General features: G+C 34.1%; 2 protein-coding genes across 2 annotated transcripts; both read right to left on the reverse strand.

Annotated features, from left to right (window-relative positions):
• Positions 1-12,310: 12,310 nt before the first annotated feature.
• Positions 12,311-16,114, reverse strand: LOC108210000 (THO complex subunit 4A). Its single transcript, XM_017381229.2, has 5 exons — positions 15,763-16,114; positions 15,524-15,679; positions 14,540-14,608; positions 14,269-14,453; positions 12,311-12,760 (listed from the first exon to the last, which is right to left on the reverse strand). The coding sequence occupies exons 1-5, from the start codon at positions 15,913-15,915 to the stop codon at positions 12,595-12,597; spliced, it is 729 nt and encodes a 242-aa protein (XP_017236718.1). The 5' UTR covers positions 15,916-16,114; the 3' UTR covers positions 12,311-12,594.
• Positions 16,115-19,444: 3,330 nt separating this feature from the next.
• On the reverse strand, positions 19,445-20,374 carry LOC135150145 (uncharacterized). The gene has a single exon (XM_064086292.1). The coding sequence runs from the start codon at positions 20,136-20,138 to the stop codon at positions 19,773-19,775; it is 366 nt and encodes a 121-aa protein (XP_063942362.1). The 5' UTR covers positions 20,139-20,374; the 3' UTR covers positions 19,445-19,772.
• Between the last annotated feature and the right edge of the window lie 310 nt (positions 20,375-20,684).

Here is a 20,684-nt window from a genome sequence, read left to right on the forward strand (position 1 = left end):
GTCTAGGAGTTCAGAAGATATAAAGTTTCTATACTTTATTTTATCAGAAGATTCCATTTAATGAAGAAGTACTTACAAGACGAAGACTCGACGAACAAATCAATTTCCTAATGTTTATTTGACAAAGAATATTTGATTTAACTAGATACAGATGAACCAGACAGTACATCTGTGTATCAGTTATTCAAATTAAATATTTGAAGTCAAGCAGAGTTGGTGGTTCGTTCGTTCGACAGATCAAGACGAAGTTATTAATGTTTAAAGAAGACGGGAAACTGTTCTACTGAAGAATAGGTGATTAAATATTTAATAGATTATTATTTCACTTCACAAATAATTATATTAATTATGTAATTTATTTGTTAAGTTAATTCACTCACGAATTAATTTAATTTATGAATTATATGATTAATTTAATTAAGTGGATAATTTTCTATTTAATATATATCTTAAATTACATCCTTAAATCAACAAAACAAACTCAGTAAGACAATCCAAGATTGTCTTACCGAATCTGTTTCAAGGATGAATGCTGCAACAACCAAGTCAATCAACCTTTGTCTTACCGAAGAAAGCAGGGAAGCATGCAAGACAAACCTAATTGTCTTACTGTTTCTTCTAGCCTCTGCCAAGACAATCACAATTGTCTTACCGATTGTGTGGTGTTGCCTGCAAGACAATGTCTGTGGCTTCCCAGACAATCTTGATTGTCTGACCGAATGAAGATCAGCAAGACAATCCTTGATTGTCTGACCGAATGAAGATCAGCAAGACAATCCTTGATTGTCTAACCGAATGAAGATCAGCAAGACAATCTTTGATTGTCTGACCGAATGTAGATTGTCTAACCGAGCTCTGAATTGTCTTGCTAGCTATAAAATTGTCTTTCTGCTGTGTCTTGTGCTTGCAAGGCAATCTAAAATTGTCTTGCCCTTTCCACTTTGTCTTTGCTACTTACAATTGTCTTGTCTTTCAATTGTCTTACAAGTACAAATGCTTTGCCTATAAATATGGCTTTGCATTCTTCATTTTTAGTGTTCATCACTTTGAAAATCAAAGCATTTGTAAAGCTTTCAAGTTGTTCGTAACTTGCTTGATCGTTATATCCACAGTTTTCTGTGCTTTGATAACCCGGTTGTTTTAATCACTAAATCTAGAATATACCCTGTCGAATTTATTCTACGAACTTTAGTGGACATTAAAACTGAACCATATTAATTATATAACGACTTCAAACATTGTTATATTAATTAATTATAATCTGATTAGCAAGTTATATTCAACCAGAATCACTTCCGCGACAATTTGGTATTGATTGTATTCAACCCCCCCCCCTTCTACAATCATATCTGGACCTAACAATCTCTAACGTATCCCAGATTTGCTTGGCGTTCGTACAATTTACAACAGCATTGTACATCACTGGATCTAGAGATTCAACCAAAATCAGTTGAAGAGCGTCATCTAAGTTCATCTGTTCACTCTCTTCATCTGTGTACTCAGAAAGTTCTTTCGGAATAGTCTGATGAGGTATTAACACACCATCTTCTTCGTGTGCTAATATGACATTCATCGGAGTAGAAACACTCTTGTTCAATATCCCGATATATTTTCTGTTGGCGGTGCGGAGGAACAATAACATATGCCTCTTCCATAGGCCAAAGTGTTCCTTGCTGAACGGTGGGATTTTAATGCTACTGATCTTTTGTGTACTCATGTTTAAGGATTTGAAGTGAATAGTGTTTGGATGAGATTTAGATTTTTGAAAGAAAAAATATTTTAAGTCAGAATTAATTTTTGGAATAAAATTAATTCGAATAAAAAATATTTGGACGATATAGAGTGTGTATAGGATCTGATACGGAAAATGGTATCAACCGCTCTGATGCCAATTGTTAGGTCCAGAAACGATTGTAGAAGGGGGGGTTGAATACAATCGTCGCTAAAAATCGCGGCGGAATAATCTGATTGGAATTAAACTTGTTAATCAGATTTAATTAATTAATATAACAATGTTTTAAGTCGTTATATAATTAATATGGTTCGTTTTAATGTCCACTAAAGTTCGTAGAATAAATTTGACAGGATGTATTCTAGTTTAGTGATTAAAACAACCGAGTGATCAAAGCACAGAAAACTGTGGATATAACGAATAGCAAGTTACAAACAACTTGAAAGTTTACAATGCAATGAACACTTGGAAATGAAGAAGTGAAGCCATATTTATAGGCAAATCACTTGGATCTAGGTATGACATTGAAAGGAATGACTTTCTAGCTTAGGAATGACATTACAATGGAAGATTTGACATTATTACACAAAGCCATGCCCTAAAACAAAGAAGGAATGCCCCTGGCAGTATGACATTTTTCCTTGGCCTTCAAGGTTCATTTGGCATGACATAACCAAAGAAAGTCATTCGGTTGAGCCATGTATGACTTTTTAAGTCATATAAATGAAAGTCATACGCGCAAAAGCATAATGCCTGAAACAGGGACACGGTATGACTTTTTAAAGTCATACCAGACAAAGTCTGATGCATACAAGCGGTATGACTTTCAATCAGAAAGTCATACCGAATGAAATAACCCTTAAAACATCATCAGAATGGCTTTTTCAAGTCATTCCTGGAAATGTCGTACACAAGGGCACGGTATGACATTATTATATAATGTCATACCGAGCTATTTGAAGTATTAAATCAGTTTTAATAAATGTATAAATATTAGATAATTACCCACTTAATTATATTAATTATATAAATTCATAAATTAAATTAATTCGAAGGTGAATCAATTTAATAAATAAATTATACAACCAATTTAATTATTTTGATTAGTGAGATAATTAAATAAATACTTATAAATTATATATCTTCATCAGCAGAGACTTCAGGCTTGATTAAACTTTGTAGATCTTTGTCTTGATCGAACGGCCACTTGTAGTTGATGCAGAACACTTAATCAGAGTAGCTGACACACAAATGTACTGTCTGGTTCATCTGTATCTAGCTGAATTAAATATTCCTTATCAAATAAACATTTGAAACTAGGCTTGTTCGTCGAGTCTATGTCTTCGTAGATCTTCTTCATAAGTAACAATAGTATGGAATCTTCTTGTAAAGCATAATGTAACGTAAATGTAATTACGATAACTCAACACAACAAAAGACAGGAAACAATACGTAAGTATAATACAGGAATCTACAGGTTGGAGATTCGATGCGAACAGACAAAGACAATCAAGATATCTGAGACGAGCATCCGTCCACTGAAAGAAGTTCATTAATATGTTCAAGCCTCAGTGAAGAATAAAGTTCTATGTGTTTATGATATCAAGATTGCCTGAAGATCAAGTATCAAAGACCAGAAGATTCCAGTATATTTAATTTGATTATTTATAATCAAATTTATCGAAGCAACACCTAACCCGGAATGACTGATCAAGTATATTATCAAGCAAAGGATTCAAAGAATTATTTCAGTTCGAGTCGTTCGTGAACCAGACCAGTGCACAGGACGTCAGGACGTACGAAAGTATTCAGTGGATTCGATCAACGAATCAATTGATCAAGTCAATCGAGCTACTCCAGAATGGACTGCCAAAAGAACTCATTGGTATGTATATGTATATATATATATATATATTAATTGTGAATTACCTGAATATAAATATTTCAGGTAATTAAATTAAATTTTCACAATTAATAATATACATATATATATACATATATGATGGTGCAAAGTGGAAGTCCAAGGCAAAAATTGGCTAAGTACTCCACTGTATACAGTGAAGAAGAAGCGCAACCAAGGTCAAAGCGCAATCTTTGACTTAGTCAAAGTTTGCGACTTTGACCTCTCAGTGAAGAGTGGCGCAAGTTTGCCAATTCTTTATTTGGCTAAGTCACAGGCAACACAGTGGTGCTCGAGCGCAACCTTTGACCAAGTCAAAGGTTGCGACTCTGATTTGTCCAAAGCGCAACTTCAGCAATTTCTTCTAAGGCATGTATATGGAGCACTGTAGAGCGCAACGTTTGACCTGGTGGGCGCCAACTTTGACTCTCACAGGTGGAACAACTGTTATATACATATACATGTATATGGAGCGCAACTTTCATATACATATACTTATATATATATATATATATATGTATGTATATGAAAGTGGCGCCATCTCTTGTGCCTATTGGAGTTAGATTTATTTTCTTAAAACGAATCCGTCCAGGACGAACTCAAGTCGTCCAGGACGAACTCGTTAACCATGGTTAGATTTTGAAAGCCTATAAATAGAGCTTTGTAGTTTCATTTGAAACTAACTACACACTTTGTAAGTGCACACACTATACACATTCTCGAGAGTTAAATTAGAAGATCGTCTTTATCGAGAGTTTGTAATAGAGTGATTGTAGTCTCTGCAGCCGACACTTGTGTTGGAATTTGTAGCACCCGAGGATTATTTCTAATACAAGAATATTCCCCGACTTGCTGGAGTTATTTATTTACGATTGATTTAACATGGACTGAAACAAAGATTATCCGCAATTAAATTAAATCGAAGAAATTGGTACGACGTATTCAACCCCCTCTTCTACGTCTGATTGGACCTAACACTTCTGAATAAATAAAGTATTAAAACTTTATACCTTCTGGACTTCTGGACGTGCTACAAAAGATTATTTGTACACTGAGGCTTGAACATATTAATGAACTTCTTCCAGTGGTGTGCAGCAGCATCCTGAAATTCTTCAGACATATAATTTCAATAAATCACTTGACGTTCTTCGTACGGATTCCTTCAACAGTACTTGCTATTTACCTTGCTTTTTTATCAGAGTTGAGTTGGTACCTCTTTAATTACAAATAGGCTAAACATATGCCTTTCACAAGATGTCTCTGTAATAACCCCGTGTGATGCTCTATGAGCACTTTGGCTCCCTCACAGTGCATGATAACTTACTTTCTTCCTCTTTTATTTTATGGAAATTATTAAAAGAAAATTAATTTGTCAGTTTTCTTGTGCAAAGTATCTGACCTCTTCCCCAACATTTGCTACCGCACTAAAGGGATAAACTTATTTGAACTATTATTCAGGCATTTGATACCTCACAAGAGACCCTTGAACCTAAATATTCTACCTTCAAGCAGATTTTATTACGAATGAAACTATTTTTGCAAAATAACAATTTTAGAAAAACACAATATAATATACCTTCTTTTCTTAGAAATTCATTTGACAGAGGCAAGGGGGAGTTCCTTATAACCTATTTTACCCAAATAACTTTTAAATAACTTTCGATCAAAAAAATCTTTTAAATAACCATGTTATATTTTGATTGTTGCAAAAATTTACAAGTTTATGATTGCTTGTTATAACCACCACCCCCATACAAGCCTCAAACCTGTTACAAATAATGGACCAAACTTAAAACCAAAAGTATAATAAAAAAATAAAAGAAGCTAGCTAGAACCAATCACCCATAAACACCTATTGTAACATTGAAGTCACTACAGGGCACTTTAAACTGCATTCTAGATTTCAAGATGACTAGTTGTGTCGATATAGACATATAGTATGCTATTACAAGGCATTAATATGATTCTTTTCACTCCCACATACAAAGCTATACGTTGTCATGGTTCCTGTTTTTCTGAGCAAATATTAATAAGTTCGGTCATCACTGAACTTATATTGCCTACACTAAAGTGTAAGTGAAAAAATACACATAATTGTAATTTTTAGGCGTTCAATCTACTAAAATAATCACAGATCATATATATATATATATATATATATGTACAAGTATTCAAAAAACAGAAATTATAAAGCTATGAGTCTCAATTCTCGAATGCGAAAAACTGAAGTAAATGTATACACACATATTATATATATAATGCTAAACCCTAATTACAAAAATGAGAGCACTGAAATCAATTACATGCACATATATACACATAGATATCAAATTAAGCAATTAAATAACAACAATCAATGTATAAAGAGTGAAAAGGTATATATAAATCCAATACTGGGCAAGGGAGACACGGAAAAAAGAAAGATACAGGGAGAGAGAGATAGGAGAGGGGAGAGGGGAGAGGGGAGGGGGGGAGGGAGGGAGCGAGAATCATACCTTTGAATGTTCATGGGAGACGGAAGGATAACAGAGGGGAGAGTCGAGTGAATCATGACGGAGCAATATGAAGTTTGTGTTTATCTTTTAATTCGAAATGACATGTGGCTGAGTGTTATTTCAAATTATATTATTTTGCCTTTTGTTTAAGTTTGATGGATTTGGACAAATTCAAATCCAGATTTTATAAAATTTTCCGATCAGTAAATTTGTCCAAATACAGAATTTGAAATCAAATCAAGGTTACCAAACAGGGCATAAGAGTTGTTGAAGCATTCTTCGAATTGTTAAGAGTATACGATTTTGAGGTTTGTTTTCTAATTTATAAAATTCTATTAATGTCAAGCTACTCTATCTTTCGGCCTCTGCTTGGTTTAAATTTGTTTCAACCTTGATTTTTTGTGTAATATAAGATATGGTTTCACACATTTTGTTTTGATTTGTGTGTGAATTACAACACTTTCTTCTGATTAGCATTTTGATTATTTTTCTGACTAATATGACTTATAGCCTTACAATTTGAGTATCTGTTCTAAGATATTCTCGAGGTGAGTTAGAGTCAAACTCAGGACCTGGGCTAACAAAGGATAAGCCCTTATCCATTGGACCATCCAATCGTGCTCAGCATTTTGACTATTTAATGTGAAAATTATTTGTGTTAGCTGTATAATGTAATGCATGACAACGTGTTTCCATGGAGTTTTTGTTTTAACTTATAATCTACGAGTTGTCACAAAAATTATATGTAAAAGAGCCTTAAGTATCATTTAAAGTTGTTTCCACTTTAGAACAAGTTATAGGTTTCGGCATTCACATCATGAACATGCAGTAGTCACATACTCACATAGGTACATATGTTATTTATTAAACTCAAGGTGTAAATTTGTAACGCAAAATTTCTGTGTTTATTAGTAAATTAAGTTTTCATGCCACTACTAGAAAACAACTAATAGATATCAGTTAAAAACTGATGTCCCGGAAAATTTTAACTAATGTCCGAGCTTTTCAACTTTCAACTTCGATTTATAACTCCGACTTTGATTTATAACCTCCGACTGGGAGTTTCGACGACGGGGTCTTCGTGAACATAGAGCTGGTGAGCTTCGAGAGAGTTTCGACGACGGGGTAGCTTCGAGAGATTTACGAGAGAGTCGCCGACGGGGTAGCTTCGAGAGTTACGAGAGAGTCGCCGAGAGAGCTTAAGCTTCGACTTGTGTGAGCTGAGAGTTACGGGGGTGAGCTGAGATTTGGTTTTGTCTTTTTTTTTTTTTGTTTTTGATTTGTTTTTGTCTTTTTTTTGTTTTTGTTTTGAGTTGTAAAGTTGAAAAGAGGGGGGGAGATGTTGAAATTTTTTTAAGTCAGATGGAGGGAAATAATTAGGCAGGGAAAAGGGGGGCGCGGGGGAACGCAGGCTAATTATTTTTTTTTTAACTTAGAAAACAATATCAGTTGCATAAAATAACTGATGTCAAAGTTTCAAATAGACATCGGTTATGTTAAAAACGATGTAAAAAATACTTTTGACATTAGTGTCAATACAAACTGATGTCTAAAGTGTGATGTCTATTCTCCTTTTTCTAGTAGTGTGCTGGAATTAATATGCCAGTGTGATTTTGCAAGGGCTTCACTCAAGGAGTAATGACGAATTGGCTAAAATGATAAATTACTTATAACAAATAACACAAAAACTTGCCCTCAGAATATGCACTTTATTAATATACTCCCTCTGTCCCATTTAATTGTATACGTTTCTTTTCAACTACTCGACACGCATTTCAGTGCTCTTATAAAATATAGTTCTGTAACTTATTTTTGAGATTTTCTTTTTCTGAATAAAAATATAACATCCAAACTTTAATTCAGAAAAAGAAAATTTTAAAAATAAATTACACAACTACACTTTACAGGAGCATTAAAGTCCGTGCCGCGTCCCCGTCCTCCAATGTATACTACTCAGGGGGACGGAGGGAGTATAAAATAATATAAAGTCCTAGTACAGTTATACAGCAACTTTGGCAAAAATGACACCCGAGTGACACATTTCATAAAAGCACGATACATAAACTATCAATTTTTTCTTGCTTTACCTTCTTTTTTGCTGATTATTTCATCGTTAACTCCTTTACCCGTTCATTGCCCTGATGTTCTTCACTTCCTAATTGAAGCAGGAAATTGACTGACTTCTGATTTAGAAGCATACCACCAAAGCTAGAGGTGCTTGTGAGGTGTTTTTTTTTCAAATTTATACAATTTCACCAAACTATTTTACCTATTGGCCAGGGCTTGCTTTAAATTTTTTGTCAACCTTTTTTGTGTAATCAAAGATGCGATTACACTTGCAAGCTGTTTTTGCTCTGTGTGTGAAGTACAACACTACCACTCAGCATTCTTACTATGTGTTGTGAAAAGTATTGAAAATATTCCATCAGCCAACAACAATCTTGAACATACAAAAAGGAGAGATAAGGCCTGGAGTGAAAAGGTTGAAAATTGGAGTGATAAGGTTGTAGATCAAGATATGGTTGGCAAGTGGAAGACGCGTGAAGAGTAATTTAGAATCACATTGGAATCATATCACAACAGGATGGGAAAGTCAAGCTCTGCCCCTAAATTAGGCATTCATTACTATTGTATAATAAATTCTATCAGTGTATTAACAAACAACTACCTTGTAAATGTTTAGCTATATAAGAAGTACAATATCTGTAGTGGTCATTCGGCGTTTACCAGGTGGTGGTGGTCGTGGAGTACGACTGTTGCTTTGTTGCTGCATTCCTGAACCATTACCTGCAAAATTTGAGAAATGAAAACTGTTATTTGTAGCTTGAAAACCACATCCTTTTGATGTGAACTGGTTGTTGAGATTGGTGCGAGAATTATAATTCTGTTGTTGCCGGCCTTGGTTGCGTTGTCCATAGAACGCATATGAGACAGAACTGGGTGCTTCAATCCATGAGTTTCTTTGCTCAAAACCTTGCAAGAGTGATACAACTTCAGAGTATGATGGCATGGGTGGTTTTAGCATAGTGGTTGTGAATGATTCATATTTAGGTCCTAAATTTGCAAGTAAGGAGTAAGCCTTTGCTTTGTCACGTACTGGGTTTCCTATGGCTGCGAGACTATCACATATGGTTTTGAATTTTCTCAAATGTTCTGCTAGAGATTGGTTTGGTTCTTTTTTGAGGTATGTGAGTTGTTGTCGGAGAGTAAACTCTCGTTCTTGTGAGTCTTGAGCATATGCTTCTTTCAAGGAATTCCAAACTAATTGGGATGATTCCAGGCCAATAACTAAACTTAAGGCTTCTTCTGAAAGTGTTCCGATAATCCAACCACAAATGAGACGATCTTCTTTCCTCCATTTCACATAATCTGGTGATATTTGTTGTGTATTTTCTTTGTCTGTTGGTGTCTGGTTTGTTGCAACCACTGTGTACATAGTTGGCTGTGTTTTATCTCCTCCTGTGAGAAGGCCAACCATGTCTTGACTTTCGGCTAAGGCAAGCATCTGTTCTCGCCAAAGAGGATAATTTTCTGGTGTGAGTTGAAGAGTAACGAAATTGGCAACGTTTAAGGAAATTGTGGAAGCCATGGAAAGGGGTTAAGAAAAAAGAAACTCTCTTATTCACAAGGCTCTGGTACCATAAAGAAAATATAGAACAAGATGTGTAAGAGAAGCTTCTCAACTGAAAACGTGAGAAGAGAGCTATTACATGGTACTTCTTATATAGCTAAACATTTACAGGGTAGTTGTTTGTTAATACACTGATAGAATTTATTATACAGCAGTAATGAATGCCTAATTTAGGGCCAGAGCTTGACTTTCCCATCCTGTTGTGATTTGATTCCAATGTGATTCTAAATTACTCTTCACGCGTCTTCTACTTGCCAACCATACCTTGATCTACAACCTTATCACTTCAATTTTCAACCTTTTCACTCGAGGCCTTATCTCTTCTTTTTGTATGTTCAAGATTGTTGTTGGCTGATGGAATATTTCCAATAAAAAGTATTGGTCTTTTATGTCTATTGTAGTGCATGACTGCAATACTGCATGTTTTGCGGAAGCAGCTTAAATGAAGATTTGTGGTAACTTATTATCTCCAAATTTTTGGTTTGAAAAGCAAATTTTATGGTCAAAGCGGCGGTAAGTTGTTTCCATTTCACAACTGGTTATAGGTCAGCATTGTCCTCGTGTCTTGAACACTACAATGGCCACAGTAGGTACGTGTTACTAGTTAAACTCAAGATGAAATTATGTAAAGCAAGATTTTGTGTCGCAATCTGGAGAAAAGATTCATGGAGGAATTTAATGGCCAATTGGATCTGATAAGTTGCTTATCAGAAATAAAACCTCTGTAGGTCCTTTTTTTTACTTGTAGAAAATTTTGAACCAAAACAAACTATGAATTTTATTTCAGTTTCAGACAATTAAAGTTTCCAGAGCAAGAACAGTGGCAAATGGAGACCTCGTTCTCTATTCTGTAATGCAACCTTAAGCTTTTCATAATCTTTTAGTACTCTTTGAAATTGTTCAGTGCTATTAGTACATGAGTTGTATTTTTTCCCCATGAATATTTCCCTTTTTATCATAGATTTCATGTACTGAAACATTAATTCAATGTGTTGCAGTGTTGTTTGCGTCTATGTATTTTATTATTAATTCTATAATGCTCATTCACCATCAACCATGAGTGATATGCTAATCCCCTTAGAAAGCCATAATCTTCTACTGCAGAAGTAGAACCTGACTTCAAAAAATTCAGAATTCAAAAAAGTTTTGTCTCTGATTTAATATGTATTTAGATTACTGCTTGATCCCATTTTAACTTCTCGCCCTGGCACAAGAGAAATTACTGGATGGATCTTGTAGCAACCTCCCTTGCATGTGGCTCTGGCTCATGTATAGTGCAAGATTCTAGATGATAATATTGCAAAATTTTCTTGATATAAATTATTTGCAGTTAATCCTGATTTGTCTTCCGAATCACCAGACTGCAAAAAGTACAAAACACTGCCTTACCGATAAATGACACAACAATCTTTTTATCATAGCTGTTCTCTGCAAACAAATCTCATCAATTCGTCTCCTACAGTTTATACACGCATAATTTGCAAATAAATCAGTAATTTCTCTTACAATTTATAGACAGGTATAGTTCATAATATATTACTTCATGTTTGACTTGTTCATGATCTGCAATCTAAATTTCCAACCTAGTTGACAAACATTCATAATTTATGAATCTACCATAAGAAATATCCTTCAACTAAAACTATAAGAAGACACTGGTTCCATAGTGAACTAGCTCTGCTCATTTCAGAAATTTTCAAGTGAGATCCAGAAGAATTTACAAACCAGGCCTTCTTACAACCAAAGGTTCAGGAGTTCAGAAACTTTCAAGTGAGATCCTGAAAAACATACAAACCGGGCCTTCTGACAGCCAAAGGTTCAAAAGTAAGAACATAAAATAAACAAGCATCTGTGTGCCTTGTTTGCAGAAAACATTAATAAAGACAACTAATGATTCTAGTCTCACAGCTTGATGATAAAGAGATGTAATTAGCTGACTGATCGAGTCTGTTACAAGTTGCCCACATAACCAACACAGTTGATCAGAAGCACATATATGTTTTGACATTGTCCTTCTACGACCTATGTTTATGCATGTTCCTGTTCTAAATTACTCCCTCCATTTTGTTTTAGTAGTCATTTGACTTTTCTGGACACATTATTAGATGTTTCCACCGGATAATTAAAATTATTATTTTTTATTTAATTTTTCTTGTGAATTAAAATTTTGCTAACATATTTTTATTCACAAAAATAAAAATTTTGAAAACATAATTTTAAGTACCTGGTCAAAGCACCTAAAAGTGTGAGTAGAAAAGTCAAACAATCTATAAAACAAGACAGAGGGAGTGCCATTTTCGGTAGTACTTCGCCTATTTAGTCAAACCTCATAAACCGACTAGGTGTAGAAGAAAGGGGGTGACGAGATAAGCAGTATTCAACAAAATAAAACATGTTCAAGAGAGATCTACCTCAGTTTTGATGTTCCAACAATGAGATGGCAGTCTGGGAATATGAAAGAGTAGCTGAGACTTTAAGTGCCACTAATCCAAATCTCAGTTTCCTTTCCAACTCCATTGAATTTCGGTGAACATAGAAGAACTCCAAGTCCAGAAAAAACCAGGAACATAAATTAATGATACCCAGGTATCGAGGAGTTGAATAATTCTACTCTACTATCCATCAATACAAAACATATCCCAAATGAAATGAATATCAGGATTAAAAGCCCAAACTCCACAAACCAAGGGTCTACAAGCCTTTCTACTAGAGAAGTCTTTCTTGTCACTGTAACTAGTTGGATAATAAGATACAGAATTGATGGAAGAGGCAGTTACGAGCACATTATCGATACGGCCACAGGTGTATACTTCTCGCCAACCACCATGAAGGTACTTCAGTTTATCTGCATTGAACTTGCATGATACTTCTCTAAATCAGCGTCAAGATCATCTGAAGATAACTTCTCACCACGTCCTCTTCCACTTCCACGTCCCCTCCCAGATCCACGACCCCGACCACCACCACCACGCGGTCTTCCAAATCCACCTCTCTCTTGGTTACTGTTCCAAAACACAAGTCAACAAACCATGAGTTAAAGAAGATACTACACCAAGCAAGAAGCTCATGCAAAAGATATCATAATATTAAAGCATAATCTTCTCGAAGTTATACATGCAAACATTTACATTCAACAATAAATCTTTGACAGAACTGACAAAGTACATGCCAAAAACAGGATTCTAAAAGTATACACTAAGGCTATTAATTCTTGCTGTTATTTTGGCCCAGGATGATACAATAACTAGGTAACTCAAAACACATATAGAACTTATCATGTTTGTTTTGGGGATTATAATCCCCACTTTATTTACCAACTCAATATGGGCTCATAGTCTTTCCATTTGGACACGACATCCTTCTTTTAATTAATTTTGTCTACTGTCCAGATTTATTATTACGTGCAACTAACCGATCTCAAATTGATGGTCTAACAAACTCTGCATCATTTCAGATGAAAAAGGCATCAGGTCTCCTCAGTCTAAACAAACCTAACTGGAAGAAAACAATCTGAAGCATGTTCCCTTTCAAGCACTAACAACAAGCACAAAACAAAGTATGTGGGTTATATCTCCTCCATTATTTCAGCATTTAGATTGGAACTTGGAAGCTGTAAAATTTTTATGCATTCTTTTAGTCTGAATGTCTGATAAATCTAATACTCGTTAATTCTGATATATCTAATCCTATTTTCATTTTGCTTTTAGATTAGTTTAAACTGAAATTTAATTATTCGGTACAATTGTTTCTAATTATTCGGTACAACTTTTTCAAGTCCAATTGTCTAATCATGCTATCCTAAAACCTAGAGGTGTTGGAAGGAGAGCATCTAAATGGAACATGTAAATTTAACAAATATGTATGATCATTCCTTTTTCACTCGTATTCTTCACACATTATCATTGGAATATATACCACCATATTCATACTTCGTTCCTTTCATCACCTATACCCTTCACACTTTTATTTTTTCAAACTTTTCATTAAGTCTAACCTCCATTACAACATCCTATCATCCACATACAACATGCTGTCAATTGTGTTCGCAAAACCGTAAGTTAAAACATGTTAGTATATATTTGTTTTCAGAGTTATTTATCATTCATATTAAGACCTCTTTACTCATTGAGACTCAAACTTCTGCTACAGCTTCAATATAGTTCGTTTCAACATAATCCCCACTACATAATTCAACAGTGTTCTGTAATCAAGAATAAAGAAGTAAACAAGAGCAGTCTCAAAACAATAACCTGTAACATAAATGTTTTAGTTGCAGCAGGATGCCAAAAAATTAACAAATTTATATCCGCATTCAAAAACAATTTATTATATGAATTCAATCATAGGGCTGGTTAAAAACGGGGTTTAAAGTTATTGGTATAGCAAAATTGGAACTCAAATTACAATCAGTGACACAGTTAGACAGTACAATATAAAATATTAAAGGATATTAAGATGTGCCGACCAGATCCTTTTTAAAATAAAGAGCAGTAGAAACTACTAAATATACCTTCGAGGAACTCCATTGAAGTTTGAAACATTGTTGTTTATAAATGGCTGACCAGCTGCAGGAGTCACTATATTTGTTCCGACAATTTCCACCTTCATCGGCTTCCCATCAAGCTGGACATTATTGTACTTCATGACAGCTGATAATGCATCTTGACGTCGTGAAAAGACAACTTCAGCCGTTCCCTAGGGATAAAATGTTCTCTAAACTCACAGCAGGGCACAAAAGTGTTCAAGAAGACCACATTCATTTGTCAGATTTAAGTATATACCTTTGATCTTCCACTTCGATCATAATGTACTACTGATCTTTTCAAATCACCAATTTCTGCAAAGAGCTCCTGCATGAAGTTCCAAGCCCATTTCAAAGGTCAATTATTAGACCATATTTACAACTAGTTTTGCAACATGGTAATAGCATGGAATTGATATCAGCCCTTATAGTTGAGAATAAACACATAAGCAGGGAAGAACATAGATGGGAGAAATCACATTCCTTAAAAGCTTATGAGATAAGGTCACTGTTCATTCTCCAATCTATACTACTCTGACCACTAGCATCAAATAAATTAACTAATAAACACTCTACAACAAAAAATTAATTAAATTTTCATAAAAGAGTATATACACGACGCTGTGACTTAAATCTCAAAATTGGCATTGTCATGCACCAAATTGCTACCAAACTATTCTTTCCATCTCATACATAGACAAGCAACAAAAACTGCATTTACATTGGAAAATGTAACAAGATGGAAAGACTGCATATGCAATCATGATGTTACAAACCAAATGCTTCCAAACCAAACAGTGATGAACTTACACAAATGTACCAACTAACTCTCTCTAGTAGTGTGGACAAAACATAAAGGACACTAAACTTTCAAATAGGCAAAGTCTAATTGCATAGAGGTTGGAACAAATGGCATGTTTGATTTGAGTACAAACTATAAATACTTAAATCAACTGATGATGATACGTTAAAGGGTCTGATTACCTTATTTATTAACTAGAATCTAGAACATGTCTGACTAGCTTACCTGAAATGTAATTGATCACAGAACAGCACAACAAAGCCAATCAAAATTGAATCTTGTTTGGTTGCTGGTTTAACATTAGTTATCCACGATGTATCTTTTCGACTATTCAACATACAGGCCTAATTACACTATCCCACATATATAAGACATACACATCTAGCTACCGGGAATCAGCCAAGTCATCGACAAAATCGAAAGAATGAAAAAAGGTGTAACCTTGATATCCTCTTGAGAAACACCGTAATCAAGATTGGATATATAGAGCTTGGTTCCGGTTTCGATAGACGAAGCTCGATTACGATCTACATATCCCTGATTGGCCATCGCCTGGTCGGAACTGAACATATCATGCTGCCACGCTGAATCAGGCGCCTAGAAAAACAAACCCTAATTCAGAAAAAACACAAACACAAAGAAACAAACGCAAGTAATTGGCATGGAGAAATTGAAAGAACCTTGGAGGAGTATGGAGCGGGTCTGTTTGAAGAGCGATTGTTGGACCGGCGAGCTGGACCGGGACCGTAAGAACGGCCTCTGCCTCGACCGCCGCGGCTGGATTTCTTGTTGTCGTTGATGAGATCGTCCAGAGATTTGTCTAAAGCAGACATCTTTGTATGTGTGTAGTGAATAAACCCTAGATTTGGATATAGATCTATGTATTACTAATTGGATGGAACAAGAGAGGGGAATGGATCGGGTTGGGAGACTCGGGTTCAAGATGAGACTACGACTCTACGAGTGCCTCCGATTTTCTTTTCTCACTTTAGCTTGCCTTTTATGAACCCTACTTTCTTTCCTACAAAATTTTATTTTGGAACTTATGTACTCCCTCTGTCCCTTGTATACATTTCTTTCCAACTACTCGACACACATTTCAATGCTCTTATAAAATATAGTTTCGTAACTTATTTTTGAGATTTTCTTTTTCTGAATAAAAATATAACATCCAAACTTAAATTCAGAAAAAGAAAATTTTAAAAATAAATTACACAACTACACTTTACAGGAGCATTAAAGTCCGTGCCGCGTGCTCGTCCCCCAATGTATACTACTCAGGGGGAGGGAGTATATATTTAATTTTTGGATTTCAAGGGAATTTAGGTTTTGCAATAGTGAAAAATCTTTGCTATGCTATATCTAATCTAATAGCTACGGTCATAAATATACAATTTTACTTTAAAAAAAATTTTTGATTTACACTTTTATTCTTTTTAATCATAATTTTATAAATAAAGCAACTTCATCATTTTTCACCTTTTTCATTTTATATCTTCATTTCATCTCCAACCATTACTTCATTTTATAAATGAAGCAATTTCTTTATATGCATATTGCAACTTCATATATGGAGTAATATAGTAGATGACTTTATATATAAAGATAAAGTAATGGATGATTGGAGATTAATTACTCCATCTATAAAGTTTTTTTCTTCTTTTTTTTGACAGTACTCCATCTATAAAGTTGAAATTGGAGAAATATAAAATTTAAAATTGTGATTGGAGATGCTCTGAATTTCAATCCGCATTGCTCGCCAAACTTTATAATTACTACTTTGTTGGTGTTAGACTTCTTACGTTACATATGTATTTTATATATAGGCTAATAGGCTAATGATAACAATACAAACCACTAATACAAATCTTAAATTAATAAAAAAAAACCTGGGACTGTATGATATCAGTCATCCCTAGATGTCATCACTCATCCCTAGATGTTATCATTTACTCATGGCCCACTCTCAACCCCACTCAATCCACCTTGTGCCCACTAAAGTCTCACAAAGACTCCGGACATGACCCAGAAGGGTTTCAGACAAACTCAAGAGTCAATAATTTTACCTCACCCCCTTCTCACTGCCGCCCACTAGGCCCCACTAGACCTTACCAGGGCGCATTTTGGGGTCCATTCATGAGGCAACAAACATCCTCATACTTTTAAGAGTATTGGTTCACATTTAAGTTTGTATTTAGTAGTTTGTATTGGACTATTGGAGAGTCTTCCTCCGATACAAACCAAATTAGCCTACAAACTAAAAACCATTTTCTAGATCAATATTTAATCACTATTTTTAACTACGGAAATCACTAATTTGTACATCACAAATCATTAATTTATATGTAGCATATCTCGTGAATATAAATATATACATACACAAATATACAACGTATATAATCATCATATTCACTCGTACTACAATAAGGGACCTCCTGACACTATTATCAACACTTTTTATGCACGAGCCTTTTTAATTATTTTATAAAAATTTATTTACATTTAAAATGATGAAGAAGTTATTTATCAATAATAAATTATAATTTTTGATTATTAAAATTAAATATAAAATTATATTATTTTAGTAAATCAGAATTACTTGTGCAGTACTAAGTTCTTGTCTGATTCTTTGGTCACGTCTTATTTTCAACCTTTGACTTCGTGCTTGTTTAGTAGCATTATTGTATTGTTCGCGATATCATTTATTACACTGAGTTCTTTGTTAATTTTTTTTGTATCTTTGATACATTTTTCATGAAATCATATATTTGTTTTTATCCCCATGATACATTTATATTTTGATATTAACAAAATTATATATAATAATTTTTACAGAGATAAGAGGAAAATTTGGTGAGTCTAGTCTAGAGTGATTTATGTTCAAGATCTTGTCTAGTTTTATATTTGAAAGAATTTGGTGTTGTAGTTTTAGCGGATGTTGAAGATTTTGCTGTGTATAATATTTTTTGTTAATTTATATTTTGTACGGGAGAATTTTGTTACAAAATTTTCACGTCTTTCTCTTAATTTTTTTGTTAATATGTATTGTGTAGCCGATATCTATATATATTACTTCAATTTCTATTAGATTATATTTAAAGATGTGTTCTATATTAGTATTATGATATCTAATGTGACTTATTGATTCTTTTTAAAAATTTATATGGTTTTGAAATTAAAATCGGTAAACATAATTTGTTTTGAACTAAGAAAAGGAATCATAAACATGTAAGCATGAGGCATAATTTATTTGTATTAAGTGTATGTGTTTGTTCCCCACATAATTCGTCTTATTAATTTTAATATTGTGCATAATATTATATTTTGTTTAGTGTGTTGTTTAATAAAATATATTAAATAAAAATAATTTGATAATGATGGCATTTATATGTTTCTACAATTAAAATTGGTTGATAATATTTGTTTTAGATTAAAAAAGAAATCATAAACATGTGAAGGGCTAAATTCGTTTTAGATTAAGAAAATATATCATAAATCATAAATATGCAAATAGACATCAGTCAACCTATAAAATATAATATAATTTTTTTTCTAATCCAACGATACTTATTTGATACGGATATGAGCGAACGGATGATACGCTCGGTAGTAAGAAAACCGTGCGACCAAATTATCCTCGTTACGCTCACGGATTATATATAAGTATATAAATATTGGGCAGCACCGACTACCATCACTGATTGTCATCGCCGCTTGCAACCATAATTTACCCCAACTAGCGCCTACTTACCACCATCACACGCCACCTTTCATCACAGACAACCGTCATGAACTTCCTGTTACCATAATTTTAAACATCGATAACCAATAATTAAGATAAGTAGATATTTCTTAATTATGAAAAATAAAAATTAGAATTTTACTATATAAAACAGTAATTAATGCAGTATAAACTAGTGATTCCTATAGTTGTGAACATGTTTTTAGTTTGTATTTAAGATTTGATTTGTAATATTCGATCAATAGCCTATACATATATAGTTGGATTTTTTCGAGGTTTTTCGGGTTTCAAGTTCGGATTGAATTCAGATCGTATTTCGGATATCGGATTTTTTTTTCAGGTTTTCGGTTTGGTCGGGTTTTGGAGATCAAATCGGATATAGCCATAGCCAGATCCATATCCAAATTTTTTCGAGTACAAAAATTAAATCCATATCCAAAATAAAATAAAATAATCGGGTTCGGATTATCCAAAATTTTGGGTTGCGAATTGGGTATCCATCGGATCGGATTCATTTGCCATCCATAGATATAATATTCATTCGTTCATGAATTTGCATACAAAAATGGGTTTGTCTAGTGTGTACCTATGGACACATGCTAAAAACTGAATTCTATGTATTTAACTCATTTTGATTGGTATAATTGTTGTATATGTAGGGAGTCCACTATTATTAAGAGGTAGGAGCCAATCAAAATAAATTAAATACATAAAATTTGATGCTTAACACGTGCTCATGCGCACATCACGAAAAAACCGTACAAAAATAATATAATAGCGATGCCAAGCGTGGTTTCTTAGCTAGTTTTATGAAGTCCAAAATGAGGAGAGAAAACGCCGGGACACGGCTTCATTACATGCGCGCAAGGAAAGAAAAACAACCGCAAAGGTTTTATAAAAAGAAGACCCTGACTTTAGGATCACCGATCATGTACATTAGAATGTTGATTAAATCAACTGCTGCTCTGTGTCATCACTGTTATCATAATCAGTAACATCAACCATAAATCCAACGGCTCGAAGCATAAAAGCCGATCCTACAACAACAAACGCTAAACACAAAATTGGTACAAACACATCGAACCCTGATCTTCTCACCATGCTTGCTGGCAAGCACGTTACCTGTCCCGAAACTTCAACCGGGATTTTAATCAATTCATGCCCTTCACAAGATTGCGATAAGGACGAAGAAGGTGATGAAATCACTGCACTGACAAACGCAAACTCTGCCGAGAATGAAGCCACAGCCACTACTAACATCAGAACAATCGTCCATATAACCGTATATAGTAAAAGGATTGAGGCAGAAGACATTGTCAAAAAGATTTTGATAACAAATTGGTTTTGAATAGTAATGCAGAAAATTTATGTTATAATATGATTTGCGTGTGCGAAATCACAAATGCATGAGGTATGCGCTCGGGTTTTGGTCGGATCTGTTAATGACTTGTTTTTGCCGTTTTAAATTGTGTCACTCTTTTGTTTGGGTTGTACAGTTTGGGTGCTAAACGTTTTCTATCACAATATCACCAGACGGGTGAAATACATCTCACCCAACACCGTCTTTGTTGCATTTTCAATTTTGGCAAATAAATCCAATAGTGTCAGAAGTACTTTTCTTATAAAATATCATTAAAAAGGGAAATTTAAAAATTCGGTGCAATATTTGTACATATCAAATCAAGACAAAATATAAAAATGGGGTGCCGGAATAAAAATCGAAAATGAGGATGAAAGTATCAAAATGGGTTCCGGGAGTTATATTCACTAAGAAATGATTTATCAAGTAAGACTGAAGTTCTTATTCTAATTAAAAATTACTAATCCAAACATTATCAGTCTAGAAAAGAAATCTAAGCA

Source organism: Daucus carota, chromosome 2 (genome assembly GCF_001625215.2).
Source record: "Daucus carota subsp. sativus chromosome 2, DH1 v3.0, whole genome shotgun sequence".
Taxonomy (NCBI): Eukaryota; Viridiplantae; Streptophyta; class Magnoliopsida; order Apiales; family Apiaceae; genus Daucus; species Daucus carota.

Excerpts from the sequence above, each read along its gene's own strand:
- LOC108210000 (XM_017381229.2), bottom strand. The coding sequence starts at position 15,915 with ATGTCTGCTTTAGACAAATCTCTGGACGATCTCATCAACGACAACAAG. Across the intron at positions 15,680-15,762 it reads CCGCTCCATACTCCTCCAAG|GCGCCTGATTCAGCGTGGCA; the intron begins GTTCTTTCAATT and ends TTGTTTTTCTAG. Across the intron at positions 14,609-15,523 it reads TTTCTCAAGAGGATATCAAG|GAGCTCTTTGCAGAAATTGG; the intron begins GTTACACCTTTT and ends AACTTCATGCAG.
- LOC135150145 (XM_064086292.1), bottom strand. The coding sequence starts at position 20,138 with ATGTCTTCTGCCTCAATCCTTTTACTATATACGGTTATATGGACGATT.